Source organism: Chanos chanos, chromosome 1 (genome assembly GCF_902362185.1).
Source record: "Chanos chanos chromosome 1, fChaCha1.1, whole genome shotgun sequence".
Lineage (NCBI taxonomy): Eukaryota > Metazoa > Chordata > Actinopteri > Gonorynchiformes > Chanidae > Chanos > Chanos chanos.
Genome location: NC_044495.1, coordinates 33,848,039 through 33,860,301, shown reverse-complemented (window position 1 = coordinate 33,860,301; position 12,263 = coordinate 33,848,039). Strand labels below are relative to the sequence as shown.

At 40.3% G+C, this 12,263-nt stretch overlaps 1 protein-coding gene across 1 annotated transcript; it reads left to right on the top strand.

Annotated features, from left to right (window-relative positions):
• Window positions 1-674: 674 nt before the first annotated feature.
• On the top strand, window positions 675-7,950 carry snupn (snurportin 1). Its single transcript, XM_030783293.1, has 9 exons — window positions 675-731; window positions 1,487-1,651; window positions 2,066-2,246; window positions 4,564-4,668; window positions 5,154-5,250; window positions 6,028-6,125; window positions 6,373-6,450; window positions 6,882-6,962; window positions 7,252-7,950. Exons 2-9 carry the CDS (start codon window positions 1,494-1,496, stop codon window positions 7,555-7,557), a joined length of 1,104 nt encoding a protein of 367 aa, XP_030639153.1. The 5' UTR covers window positions 675-731; window positions 1,487-1,493; the 3' UTR covers window positions 7,558-7,950.
• Window positions 7,951-12,263: the final 4,313 nt, after the last annotated feature.

Sequence of the window (12,263 nt, the reverse complement as noted above, 5' to 3'; positions counted from 1 at the left end):
TTAAGTGAGTTCTCCAAAAGAGATTAGTAAGGGGAGGTGTACTAGGGCATGATTCTTGGTAAACTGATCCAGGCTAGAGGGAGCCACCGTTTTCATTTATATTGACCTGTCTAATGGACCAGTGTCTAGGTCTTTGCAGTTACTGACCTTCTAATCTCTGTCATGCAGAGGGCCTCATACTGCTTAGCTGTTTTTTTGCTGGTTCTTGAGTGAATAGATGAGACCCATTAAGACCTCCATGTGCACCTCCACACAATCCAGAATGTATATATGAACATCTTAAACCCACTGTGCCTCTGCATTGCACATTATGTATTCTTTGGAGGCATGAAACAATGAACTGCCATTACTGCATGAAAAACTGCTGAGTGTCACAGTTTTACAGCACTGCAGAGTCTATATGATGATGAGATGGAAATTGTTTAAGGTTTAGTACTATTTCATGGTTTGGAGATAGTTTATGGAAATCTTGCCGGGGATTTAGCCAGTGTGCAATGTCTTTCATTTATATGATGCACAAGTCTAGCAAAGAGGATGCAGTTTGTGTTAGAGAAGTGGTTTTGCATTATCTGTACTACACACTCCGGCTCCGTAGATGGCGATAGTCCACGTTTTTACGATTTATGAACCACCATTGAATTGAGTCCAGGAAGAAGAGAAACATTTCCACCACACTCATGCTCGCATGCAGTTGTTTTTCGCTCCCCGCTTCTGACGTTATCTGCTTACAGGTTTGCTTATTATGACTTTATGAAAAATGATTTATTGCTCTCCTTGTTGATGATTCTTGATGTTTTTAGACAGAAGTCGCCCCGTTTATTATAGAATACTGGCAGATTCCGTGGCTATTTCTACAAGACGCATTTGCTGACCGGTTCCATAGCTAGTCCGTAGCTTCATTTGGTTTGTGAGATCATATTGCGCGCTCTTCTGTGCAAGGTTGCTTTCTTCACTCATCTCATTATCTAAGCCGCTTATCCTGATTAGGGTATGCTTTCTTCATATTTTTTTAAATTAGATCGTTAAATATATATGAGGATAAATATATATATATATATATATATATATATATATATATATATATATATATAAAATGTGTGTAGGTATGTGTGTGTGTGTGTGTGTGTAGGTGTGTGTGTATGTATATATATATGTGTGTGTGTGTGTGTGTGTATATATATATATATATATATATATATATATATCTGTCTGTTTTAAGGACGCTTTGTGCAACTGTCTGTACTGCACGGTGCATAAAGGGGTTTTACATCAGATTCTCCTGGTTTTGGTGGAAGGTATCGATGTAATTATGGACTAGATCCAACGCCCACAGTTTGTGCGGTATGGGACACCAAGGCCATCACTAAATCCTCTGACACTTTGGGCCTGTAGCAGAGCAGCTATATGAACACTGTAATCATTCGTTCAGCTCATTCCTGGCAAATACTCTTAACTTAAGTGTACCATATGAAATTTCTTGTTTTAGGTTCACAATGGATGAGCTTACTCAAGCCCTGTCAACCACTTTTGCCGTATCCAGGGAACCTAACTCTACATCAGCCCCACACCCCCGTCTGGCCCAGTACAAGAGCAAATTCAGTGTGCTTGAGCAGACTGAGCGACGGAAGCGTTTTCTGGACCTGCAAAAACTGTATGTTGATACGCACACACACATCACTTGTGTATTCTCAAACAGAAAACTGCTCCAAGGGCATAGCGTTTTTCATTGCATGAGCTAAAGCCACTGACATAGAATGGATGTGATCCCTACTAGGGTGAAGTGTTGTCATTCCCTAACTAATCTGCTGAGGCAGTCAGACGCAGCTGTCTTTACATCATATGGATTGGCATATGTTCTGTTACCGTAGTATAATATCACCTTGGAAGCTGCTTTGGATAAAGCATCTGCTAAATATATAAATGTAATGTAATGTATAGATATTATTATAAAATAATATGCTGGTGCAGTAACACTGTTAAGCCTCTGTGGAGATAGTTTTTCATTTTCTATCGAAGCTTACTGCTCCCTTTTCAGTGTCTGACAGAATGTGCTGTACTTTTGAAGGAAGAGGTTGGACTACGTTAACCATTGTCGGCGTTTGGCAGACGGGGACTGGACAGAGGCAGACAGTGAGGAAGAGGAGGCAGAGGAAAAGAAGAATGAGCAGCAGCCCCAGAATGATGCAGAAGATGAGGGGATGGAAATTGAACAACGGAAGAAGTTGCCAAAGTACTATGCTAACCAGGTTAGAATTTTTTTTAGAGGTGAAAATAACTCATGATTGTTGTTGATTGGAATTAATGTTAAAAATTGTATTTGGTTCCTGTCATCCACCTTGGCTGCCCCCCTGTTGTTACTACTGGAAGCAAATAGGCTGGCTGCGTTGCTTCCAGGGCTAAGAATCAAGAATCTCAAAGGCTGCTCATGCATCTTTATGTGGCTTAGACTTTAAGAACATATGCCAAGTTCTAAAACCAACAAGGCCCAAATGATGTGAAGTTAATTAATTAGGACTGAACATTTTCTATGGCACTACATCATGTTATCCAGACAACTTCTTTGGGTGTGTTGTCGAAACTGTACAGGGATTAAGTTGCCCATACAGTTGTTCTCCAGCTAATTAAATCATGGGTGCGCCAGCTGTAGTCCAGCTGTAAACCTCATGTAGACAAAAGTTTTATCTGTTTTAGAGAGCATTGTTCTGCATAAGTTTAAGTTTCAAGTTTAAGTTTATTTAGAGCCCAATATCACTGTTTACAGTCTCAAAGGGCTTTACATACCCACAGGATTACAACAAAACAGAGCAGGATGGCACCCCCTGACTTGATCCTCATAGCGGGCAAGAAAAAACTCCTCAAAAAACCCAGACGTTAGGGAAAAATAGGAGAAATCTTGAGAAGGACCACAAAGAGAGGAGACCCCTTCTAGGCCAGCCAGGCGTGCAGTAGGTGCCAGCCCAGAGGGCAAATTACAAAACAACACAGTGATAATAAATGAAAACACAACTAGTAGGCAGTATGAAGAATGACAAGACAGCATGGGGCTCAGTTGGGGTGGACTTCACAGCTGCAGCAGCGCAGGAAGACACAAAGCCGCAGCAGCCATCAGGATGACGGTGAAGAGAGATGACATGGGGGGGGGGGCACACCTAAGAAGAAAGTAGCCACATTCAAGCCAGACACTCATGCTCAAACTGATGAGCCACAGCCATGCAGGAGAAGAGGGAGGGAAGGAGAGCATTAGTGGAGTAGCGGCACTTAACAGATGAAATAAGGAAAATATTTTTATAGATAATTTTGTATTGAAAGTAGAAAGAGTAGTGGCTGAGGAGGGCGCAGGAGGAGCAGGGCCACGCGGGGGGAGCAGGGCCAGGGACAGCAGGGCACAAAGTCATTCAGCCGGCCAGGGGAAGGTGCCACATCCAGGAAGGAGGCGCAGACATCGACCACTCACACAGAGAGAAGAGAGCAGGTTAATGACAGAAACTGACCAGGTTAAGATAAGAGCAGAGGAGAGAGAGAAGAGGAGATGATTTAAGCCGGCAGCTACTAAGCTAAACTATGCCAGGAGAGACTACAGCAGGGACTGAGCCTTGCCGGATGGTCAGTTTGAGATTATGCTATCATATGACACGGAGAATAAATGAGTCTTAAGTTTGGTTTTAAAGGTAGCAAGAGAGTTTGCCTCTTTGATATCTATAGGTAGGCTGTTCCAGAGAAAGGGTGCGCGGTAGGCAAAGGCGCGATGGCCAGCAGACTTCTTTTTATCTCTTGGAACAACTAATAATTTAGCAGCCTGAGAGCGGGGGGGGGGGGGTTGTAGAGTGTAATTAAATCAGAAAGATAGGCCGGTGCAAGCCCATGGAGAATTTTAAATGTTAATAGGAGGACTTTAAAATCAGCCCTCATGTGAATTGGGAACCAGTGAAGGGAAGCCAGGACGGGAGGGATATGATCGAACTTCCTAGTTCGGGTCAGGATTCTGGCAGCAGCATTCTGGACGAGCTGAAGACTTCTGGTACTAGAGGCGGGCAAACCATAGTACAAAACATTACAGTAGTCGAGGCAAGACATGACAAATGCATGGACAATGGTTTCTGCATCAGCTAAACATAGTAGGGGCCTAGTTTTGGCGATATTGCGGAGATGATAAAAGGCCGTTTTGGTACTGCAGCATAAAGTGATGCTGCAGTAATACAAAAAAGAAATGATGGCAGATAGGGCACCCAGAAATGTCTAACTAATTAATACCAGAGGAAGAGCTGTGAAAACATGTTGCAAGTGTTTTGTTAAGAAGTTGTAATAATCATTTGTGTCTTTTTAGATGTGTGTATAATTATCTTGTATTGAATTTAATGATTTAAAAAAAGTTTCAATAGTATTTCCTCTAAAGGGTTTATAATCCATGCTGAGATGTACGACCATATTGCATACTTCCCTCAACATATGATATACAGAATTTACATTTATGCCTATTTATGTTATCTAAGACTATGGCTCTGAGAAGGGATGGATTTCGGGTTCTTTTCAGAGGTTGCCTTATGAGATTTGTCTTCTGTCCAGTTAATGCTGTCAGAGTGGCTGGTGGATGTCCCTGCAGATTTAAACACAGAGTGGGTCCTGGTGGTCTGTCCAGTGGGGAAACGTTCACTCGTTGTTGCCTCCAAGGTTTGGCCTATCAGTGTTCTCTGTCCTCATCCCTTCATTAGTGTAGATATACTGGCATCCTTGTCCCTTAAAGATAATCTTACTTTTGATCTCTTCTGGTCATAGCACTGATTATCTCCAGATTGATTTCTCAGAGATCATTATTTGTGCCCTCGTTAGTCTCATAGAATGTTAATGTAGTCTTTGCAGAGTGCTGTAATGTTTAGTGCCTTAACCAAACAAATTCACCATCTCTTAAACAACTACAGATATCAGTCTTTTATGGAACTACACTGTATAATTATGCATACCAAGCTCAGGGTACTATGCTGAGAGTCATGTTGTTATATGTTGACCCCACTCTGCTACTGTCGGTGTACAGGAAGAAGAAATTATAACCAGTAAAAAATAATGACAATAACAATATTTTTGCACTGATATTTTTATTATCATCATTATTACTAGTTTATTATTTTTAGTTACTATTGATTCTGTGTCTCTAAAAGGGTTCTACTGCGGCGTACACAAAAAGTGGATACTGTGTGAACCGCTTCCCCTCTCTGCTCCCTGGTGGAAACAGGCATAACTCTTCAATGGGAAAAGGTTTGTATTAAAAAAAGCTTCCACCACATGACTGATAACAACCATGATTTGTGCCACTTCAATGGTTGGATTCCTAATTGCATTCTTTTTTTCTCACCACCATGCTCCTGCCTTAAATCAGCCCTGTACAGAAGAGTTTACTGCATGCCACGCGCCATTACAGCCTTGTTTCTAAATACATTAGCATGATGATTCAATAAGATACAACAGAGACACGAGTGTTTGAAATGAGAAAATAGTGCCTCAGCTCATCTCTGAACCATTATTAGACTCTGAGCTATTGTTTGCACAAACAACAACAGTAAATCTCTGCGCTGAATAATGTAAACAGTCTCAGAGTCTGTACAGATGTGATTTGGTTTTAAATATCTGCTGTGCTGGTAGAGAAAACATGACGATTTGTGGTAACATAAACAATTAATTATGTATGAAATGTAAATATTTTGGTGTTGTTTTGTTTTACAAATTGACAAGTTATGACATAACTGGCTTGATGATTTTGGTTATAAGGGCTTGTTTAAATTAGATTAGTGTGATGTCATATTCTTCCTCTTCTCCCAATTGAACACGCTAATATTAGCATCTTGACAAACATCATAACCAGTGGAGTGCATGAAACCCTGACCTCCATAGCTATTTTAAGATCCCAAAGGAATATTTTTTCCAAATATCCAGAACTGTAGAGCATTTCCTTAAAGTGCAACATGAGTATCAGTTCTCACACATTAGGAAATTTGTGATGTCCTATGAAAATGTATCATTCAAATATGCCTGCAGATTACACAATCCTTGACTGCATCTATAATGAAGTGAACAGGACCTACTACATTTTGGATGTAATGTGTTGGAGAGGACACCCAGTCTATGACTGTCCTGTGAGTCTTGTGAAACTTTTATTTTGTGTATTATTTCAGTTTGTTTCTGATTGACGGGTTTTCTGCTGAAGTCCCACTAAATTTGTGTAAAAGCACCTTAAATGGAGTCTGAAAAAATGCAGTGCTTACTTTAAGGGAACTCTGCAAAAGCCAGAGTTAAAAGTCTCTGATTATATATTTGCAGCAGGTCAGAGTAATTAAATTATACATTATTAAAAAAAAAAAAAACCTCTTCCTAATTCAACAGACGGACTTCCGGTTCTACTGGTTGCAATCAAAGGTTCAAGAAGTGGAGGGTTTATCTGAAATTGCCAAACGTAATCCTGTAAGTAAACTCTCAGATTGAAGTATAAAAAGAATCTTTGGCTCTGCACATTTCAGAGGAATTGCTATATGTGGTGATGTGGAGTGGACGTTTGACCGATCGTGAGTAATTGGACAAAACATGCGGGTGATAGTTTGTCCTTTCTTTTTGGTCCGTGTAATGGAAGGTTTCAGTTGCATGGAAAATCTTTTTATTTCCATTTCTCCTTTTTTTTCTTCAGCATTTAAAATATATCAATGCATTTTGGTTAATATTGTTTGTATAGATTCATCATTTTTACTGAATTCTATTATTTTTGTATCTTACAATTGTGGGTGCTTAATATCTCTAAACCTGTTGAAAATGTACAACAAATTTGATAAAGACTTTCATTGTTGGATGGTCTTGTGTGCTACTTAGTAGTCTCACATGGTTTATGTGTCTCTCTGCAGTTCCGTTTCGTGAGTCTTAACAGTGCTGACTGCTCCACAGAGTCCATCCAGCTGGCCTTGGCACAGGACTACCCTTTCAGTGTAGGAACAGTTTGAAATCACAAAGAAATATTTCGAAACACTGAAATCACTGTGTTCTATCTGGTGTTAAAAATAACTAGTGACACTATATATTCTTAAGACAGTCTGGGTGGCTCCAATGTGACTATCAGTGACACAGATGCAAAAAGTGTTTAGAGATCATTTTTAGGCATGACAGATAATAAAGGCAAAATAACGTGACTACTTCTGTAAGTCCATATGCACTTCTGCTACTGCTGTGTGATTCTCTGTTGATGGAATTGTATGTTTGCGTTCATTGTCTCTTCAGGTAGATGGCCTCCTCTTCTACCATCGTCAGACACACTACACCCCTGGCACCACCCCTTTAGTTGGCTGGCTAAGACCCTACATGGTGGCGGACATTCTGGGCATTGAAGTGCCCCAAGTTCCTCTGACTATCAAGCCAGACTATGCAAGTCATCAGCTTCAGCAGATACGAATGCACAAAAAGACATCGTCAGAGGTCCGACCGGCTGACCAGCAAGGCCGCTATGAACTGGAGCATCTCTCAACACCTGAGACTGAAAAGGAGGACCCCGTCAGCAACCACAGAGAAGCCCACATGGAGAGCTGAGTGCAGTCTTTTCAATGACTGTAGGATTACTTGGAAGACAAGAGTTTTCACATTTGGCTGTATTTAAGTGGGTTCCAATCTGTGCATGGGGGAACCAAGCATAGTGCAGCTTTCATGAGTTGACCATGAAAGCAACATTGATGTAAAAGCAATCTTGCTTATGCTTATTGCTTGATTAGTCAATTCCATTGTAATGATTGGCAAGCTATCACTGTTAGGCTGCTTTGATGGTTGAATGGCATTGATGGAGCATTCAGTGTCTGATTGGATCTGTGAATTGCTTTTGGATGATTTGGTTTTTCAGATCGTTATTAATGAATTTTATGTATAACTTTTAGCTTGGACAAACTCCTCACCAACTGCACACTGAGCAGATTCTACAAGTAAACATTCAGAAGGTGAGGAGTCTAATGTTCCTTTTAAGTATTTTGTAACCTCTATTAATAAAATTTTTTTAATTGTCTTTTTTTCTAAATAATTTGTGTATGTGGCAGTTGGTTATAACTTCATGCTTTCAGCAATTTCAACAATTTTTGAAATACAGAAATTTCAAGCAATTGAAATTTAATTATTTCAAAATACGCTCAAGAATGCACCTAAAAAGCAGGTACTACATGAGTGACACGGTGCACTAACTTGTTAATTGAAAGTTTCTGAAAAGATTCACATGTTGCATTATGAGGGCAGATACACTGGTACACTGATAGAATAATAAGTAATCAAAGTGTCTACACTCGGCCACATCGTTATATTTCAGTTAGGTCTGGGGATTGTTCTAATTGATCTTGACTTTGCTGGTTAACCACAAATAATCTGACACTTCAAGGGATCCAGTTAATGAATGTTAGAATGGACAAAAAGCTGATGTAGAACAGTTTTGATCATGGTGTGATGGTCAGGACCAGTCATGTCAGTTCCAGCATCACTGTTCAGTGTCTTTGCTTCTTTCGCGGCGTCTACAGTTTACAGAGAATGATGTAATAAACAAAAAGCACCCAGTCATTTGAAGTTCCACAGGCAAAAAAAAGAAATAAAAAACAGAGAATAGAGACCGCTGCCAGTGGGGTAGTGATGTAGTGAGTATTTTTTCTGGTACAGGTTAGGTCTCTTGATATTAACTGAACATTGGTCAGTTACATGACTACAGATGTACCCTTCATTACATATACACTTCAGGCGGAATAATGTGCCGTATATCTAAGCATGTATTGTGTCGAAATGGTTCCAGAGATGTGAGAGCCACTTTATTTGCTTGCACAGTCACCAACAGAGCATGTTTGTGATGAGATGGAATGGGCTGTCTGGCACACAAATGTAATGCAGCAAGTCTGAGACTGTGCCATTGCCTCAGCATGAATCAACAGCTTTATGAAATGTCTCTGAAACCTTGTGAAATCCATACTCCAAAAAATTTGTTTTGTTGTGGATGCAAAAGAGGGTCTGACTATGTAGTAGATGGCTGTGCATTCAGACACCTTGCATAGGTATGAGAATGAACAAACATTTAGTCTTGGACTTGTGAAAACATAACTGCAGAAAAACAGGTTACTCAGGAGACTAGAGTGAGTAGATGACTTAACTCAAAGTTTTGTATCCTCTAAGACTTGATCTTCTTTCCAGGCAGAAGGCTGACACAGTTGTTGCTTTGTAGTTGGCATGGCCCATTTTCCTATTTTTTCACTTCAAGGACATATATCTCAAGCAGATTCACTAAGGGTGTTTATGTCTAGTGTTCTTGGCTGACGGAATGACGGTTGTTGTCTATGGCCTGATTTGTACAGGATGAAAGCATGTTAGTGATCATAAACACCAGGACCTCAGCATTGGATCTCTTGTCAAGGACTACGAGAACAAGAGTGCACATGGTTTCAGATTTGCAGGTGATGTTCTCTGAGACATGTATATCACTTCAACATGGCCCAAGTAAGGACGTCTGACCTCCAGCACATTCAACTTTGATGAAGTTGTTGCATGGAATATTGGGAATTGAAGAGAACTGTGTGTCATGAATGGACTGGGACATCGTGAACATTTGTGGACCTGAATAGCTCCAGTTTCTTTTTATTTTTGGTCTGTGAGAACTTTGTTGATGGAGTCCTTGCATATTCTGGATATGTGGCAATCTTCTCCACACGTAAAGCAGAACCAAAGTTTGGGTTGTAGTGTAGCCGTTATTTGCTGGGCTTGTACCTCAACCTTAGGTGGCATATCATTTCGACCTTCAGTGGGTTTGGGATTGCCTTTCTCAAACAGGGAGGAGCAACACTGCATTTTCAGTTCAGCCATCTGCCTCCACAGTGCCTTGGTTTCTAAAATGTGAGCCTGTAAGACACTTGGGTCTCCATAAGAAGGTACATAAACAACAGTGGTTTTCAGTTTTGAACTGCCTAGATGGTGTTTTGTTCTGTCAGGTTTTTCTGCTCATTGGTTTTCCTCAGTGCTAAGCTATAACAGATCTACAAAATTTGGTGGCGTCCTTGTTTTGGACTCAAGCTGAAGTGAGAGAAGGAGGGAAGGATCCCAGCAGTCACGCTGAAACGGTTTCAGTAGCTAGAAAATTGCAGTTTTCTGTTCCACTCCATTTCTCCTCACAGCAGTGCTAAGGAGCATTTGCAGTCTCTGTAAGTAGTCTGGGGCTTTTTCACTTACAGTTTTGCATGGAGTTAAAGAATCTGCCAAAGAAGTTGTTGTCATCTTCAACCAGTCCATAAACTGAGTTTAGAGGCTTCAAGAAGTTCCTCAGATGAGCAGAGGAACCAAGCTACTTCACCACATTTGAGGCAGGGGGCAAAAGAATCTCCAGTATTTTTCTCCAGACATTTAACAGGAGAGAATCTTGAAATATGAGGTCAATATGAAGGCACCACATGTCAAAATCAACTTCACTTTTATAATATTTAAAATAAATTTCCTTTCAGGAGCACCGGATTGCTCATAGGATAGTAACATACTGCTTGTTAAGAGCTACCAGAAGGTGTAACACACCACCTGTTGGAATTGGTGAGAATTGTCACTGTCTTGTTGAGAATATCCAGTATGAATTCTGTTCTATGTATGCTGCTCCCTTTATGTGGGATATGCCCATATGATGGCATACAATACTAGCTGATGATAGTGCTATTGTGTTCTATGCAATTTAAATCACCATTGCAGATACAGACCCTGAGAATGCATTATAGTGTAGAAATTGTATGCATTGTATTGTGGTTGTCAATTATTTTGTAATCTTGTTCATCATTTAGATGATTGTTGACAGGAAATCTTACATGTCTTTTTCCATTTGATTGAGAATGACACCTTCCACCATGACCTGTTGCTGACAGCATGTGGGTTATTTCCGTTCCTAAAGGCCAGCTTCGAATGGCAGACTGTTGGCAGGTGACTGAAGTTAAGAGAGACTGTCAAGATGGCAGTCTGGTCAGAAGTAACAGTTAAAAATATCCCTGGGCTGTTTACTATCTGCAGGATAGTAAACAGGAGGAAGGGTGACTGTTTTACCCCACCCAAAATATTTGACTTGATTGACTCTATAGAGAACATTTCAAAGAGAACATTTTAGCACAACAGTACAATATGAAAATACAACCCGTCAGTTGTTTTGCATTCATATATAAGCAGACAAGGCTGAGCAATACTGAAAAAGCTTGTGGTTGTAGAGGCGTACTTCTGTATTTGTCACCAGCTGCTTTTCAGGAACATCTACAGTTTGTCAGTTTAAAGCCACACTTCCTGGATCATCACGCAAGCAGAACATGCTCACTACCAACTGCTGGAGGCCTATTCAACGAGCTGCTCCTTCACAGTTGTTACGGCCTACACACGTTGCTCTATGACACGTTGTCTGTCTTTGTCAAAGGGACTCAGCGGTGGCTCTCCTCAATATTGTATTAAATTATCTGCTTTTTTTGGTATGTTTTATTAAATGTTATATAGTTAACCAGATAGCCATATGTAATTTCCTCCTCAGTCTGGTAATTACAGCGGTTGGATGTTTCATATTATTTGCAATGAGGGACATATTTTCTAAATAACAGCTGTTTTTTTGTTTTTTGTTTTTTAAATAATGCAGCACCCCGTGATCAGTCATCCAAAACATATTTATATATAAAATGTGAATTCAGTGAATTTATATAATAAAAATTCTTAAAGCAGTTCTATTTACTAACCATGGTCCTCTTAATCTGTTTAAATCCTTGGAGTATAGCCGACTACTTTGTCAGCCGTCCTGCTCAGGCAGCATGTGGTCTGTACCTTGGGCAGTCTTCTTCTAACTGAAAGTGTTTTGTGGCTGGATTTTTCCAGCATGACATCAGCTTGTGCTCAGTGCTTCAGTGACATTGAGAAACAAAGGCAGCACACAGGAAACTGTTCCACAGTGCTGACACAGAAGGTGGAATGAGTAAAAGATCTTGCCAGTCATGTTTCTTCAAATGACATGATATAAGCCAACTGACAAAATCTGCTGCTGTTACAACCCCTGTTCCTTTCGTTTCCTGTATTAATACTCAATGTTACGTCCTCCTTGTTACCCCTAGCAACTGTGACATTAAATATTTAGTGGAAAGTAGCTGTGTGAATGTGTGTTGAAATAGAGCATTTGTGCGGTATCTAACTGTTAACTGAGGGGGCGGGAGGGGGGGTCATTAAAAAAAAAAAACCGATGCTTCACAGGTATTCCCTTGTGAAGGATTTAGAGAAATTAAAAT

Bases quoted from the DNA above. Each gene is read 5' to 3' on its own strand.
- snupn (XM_030783293.1), top strand. From the start codon at position 1,494: ATGGATGAGCTTACTCAAGCCCTGTCAACCACTTTTGCCGTATCCAGG. The intron at 2,247-4,563 runs GTTAGAATTTTT...TCTTCTGTCCAG, and splicing joins CAAAGTACTATGCTAACCAG to TTAATGCTGTCAGAGTGGCT. The intron at 6,963-7,251 runs GTAGGAACAGTT...TTGTCTCTTCAG, and splicing joins CACAGGACTACCCTTTCAGT to GTAGATGGCCTCCTCTTCTA.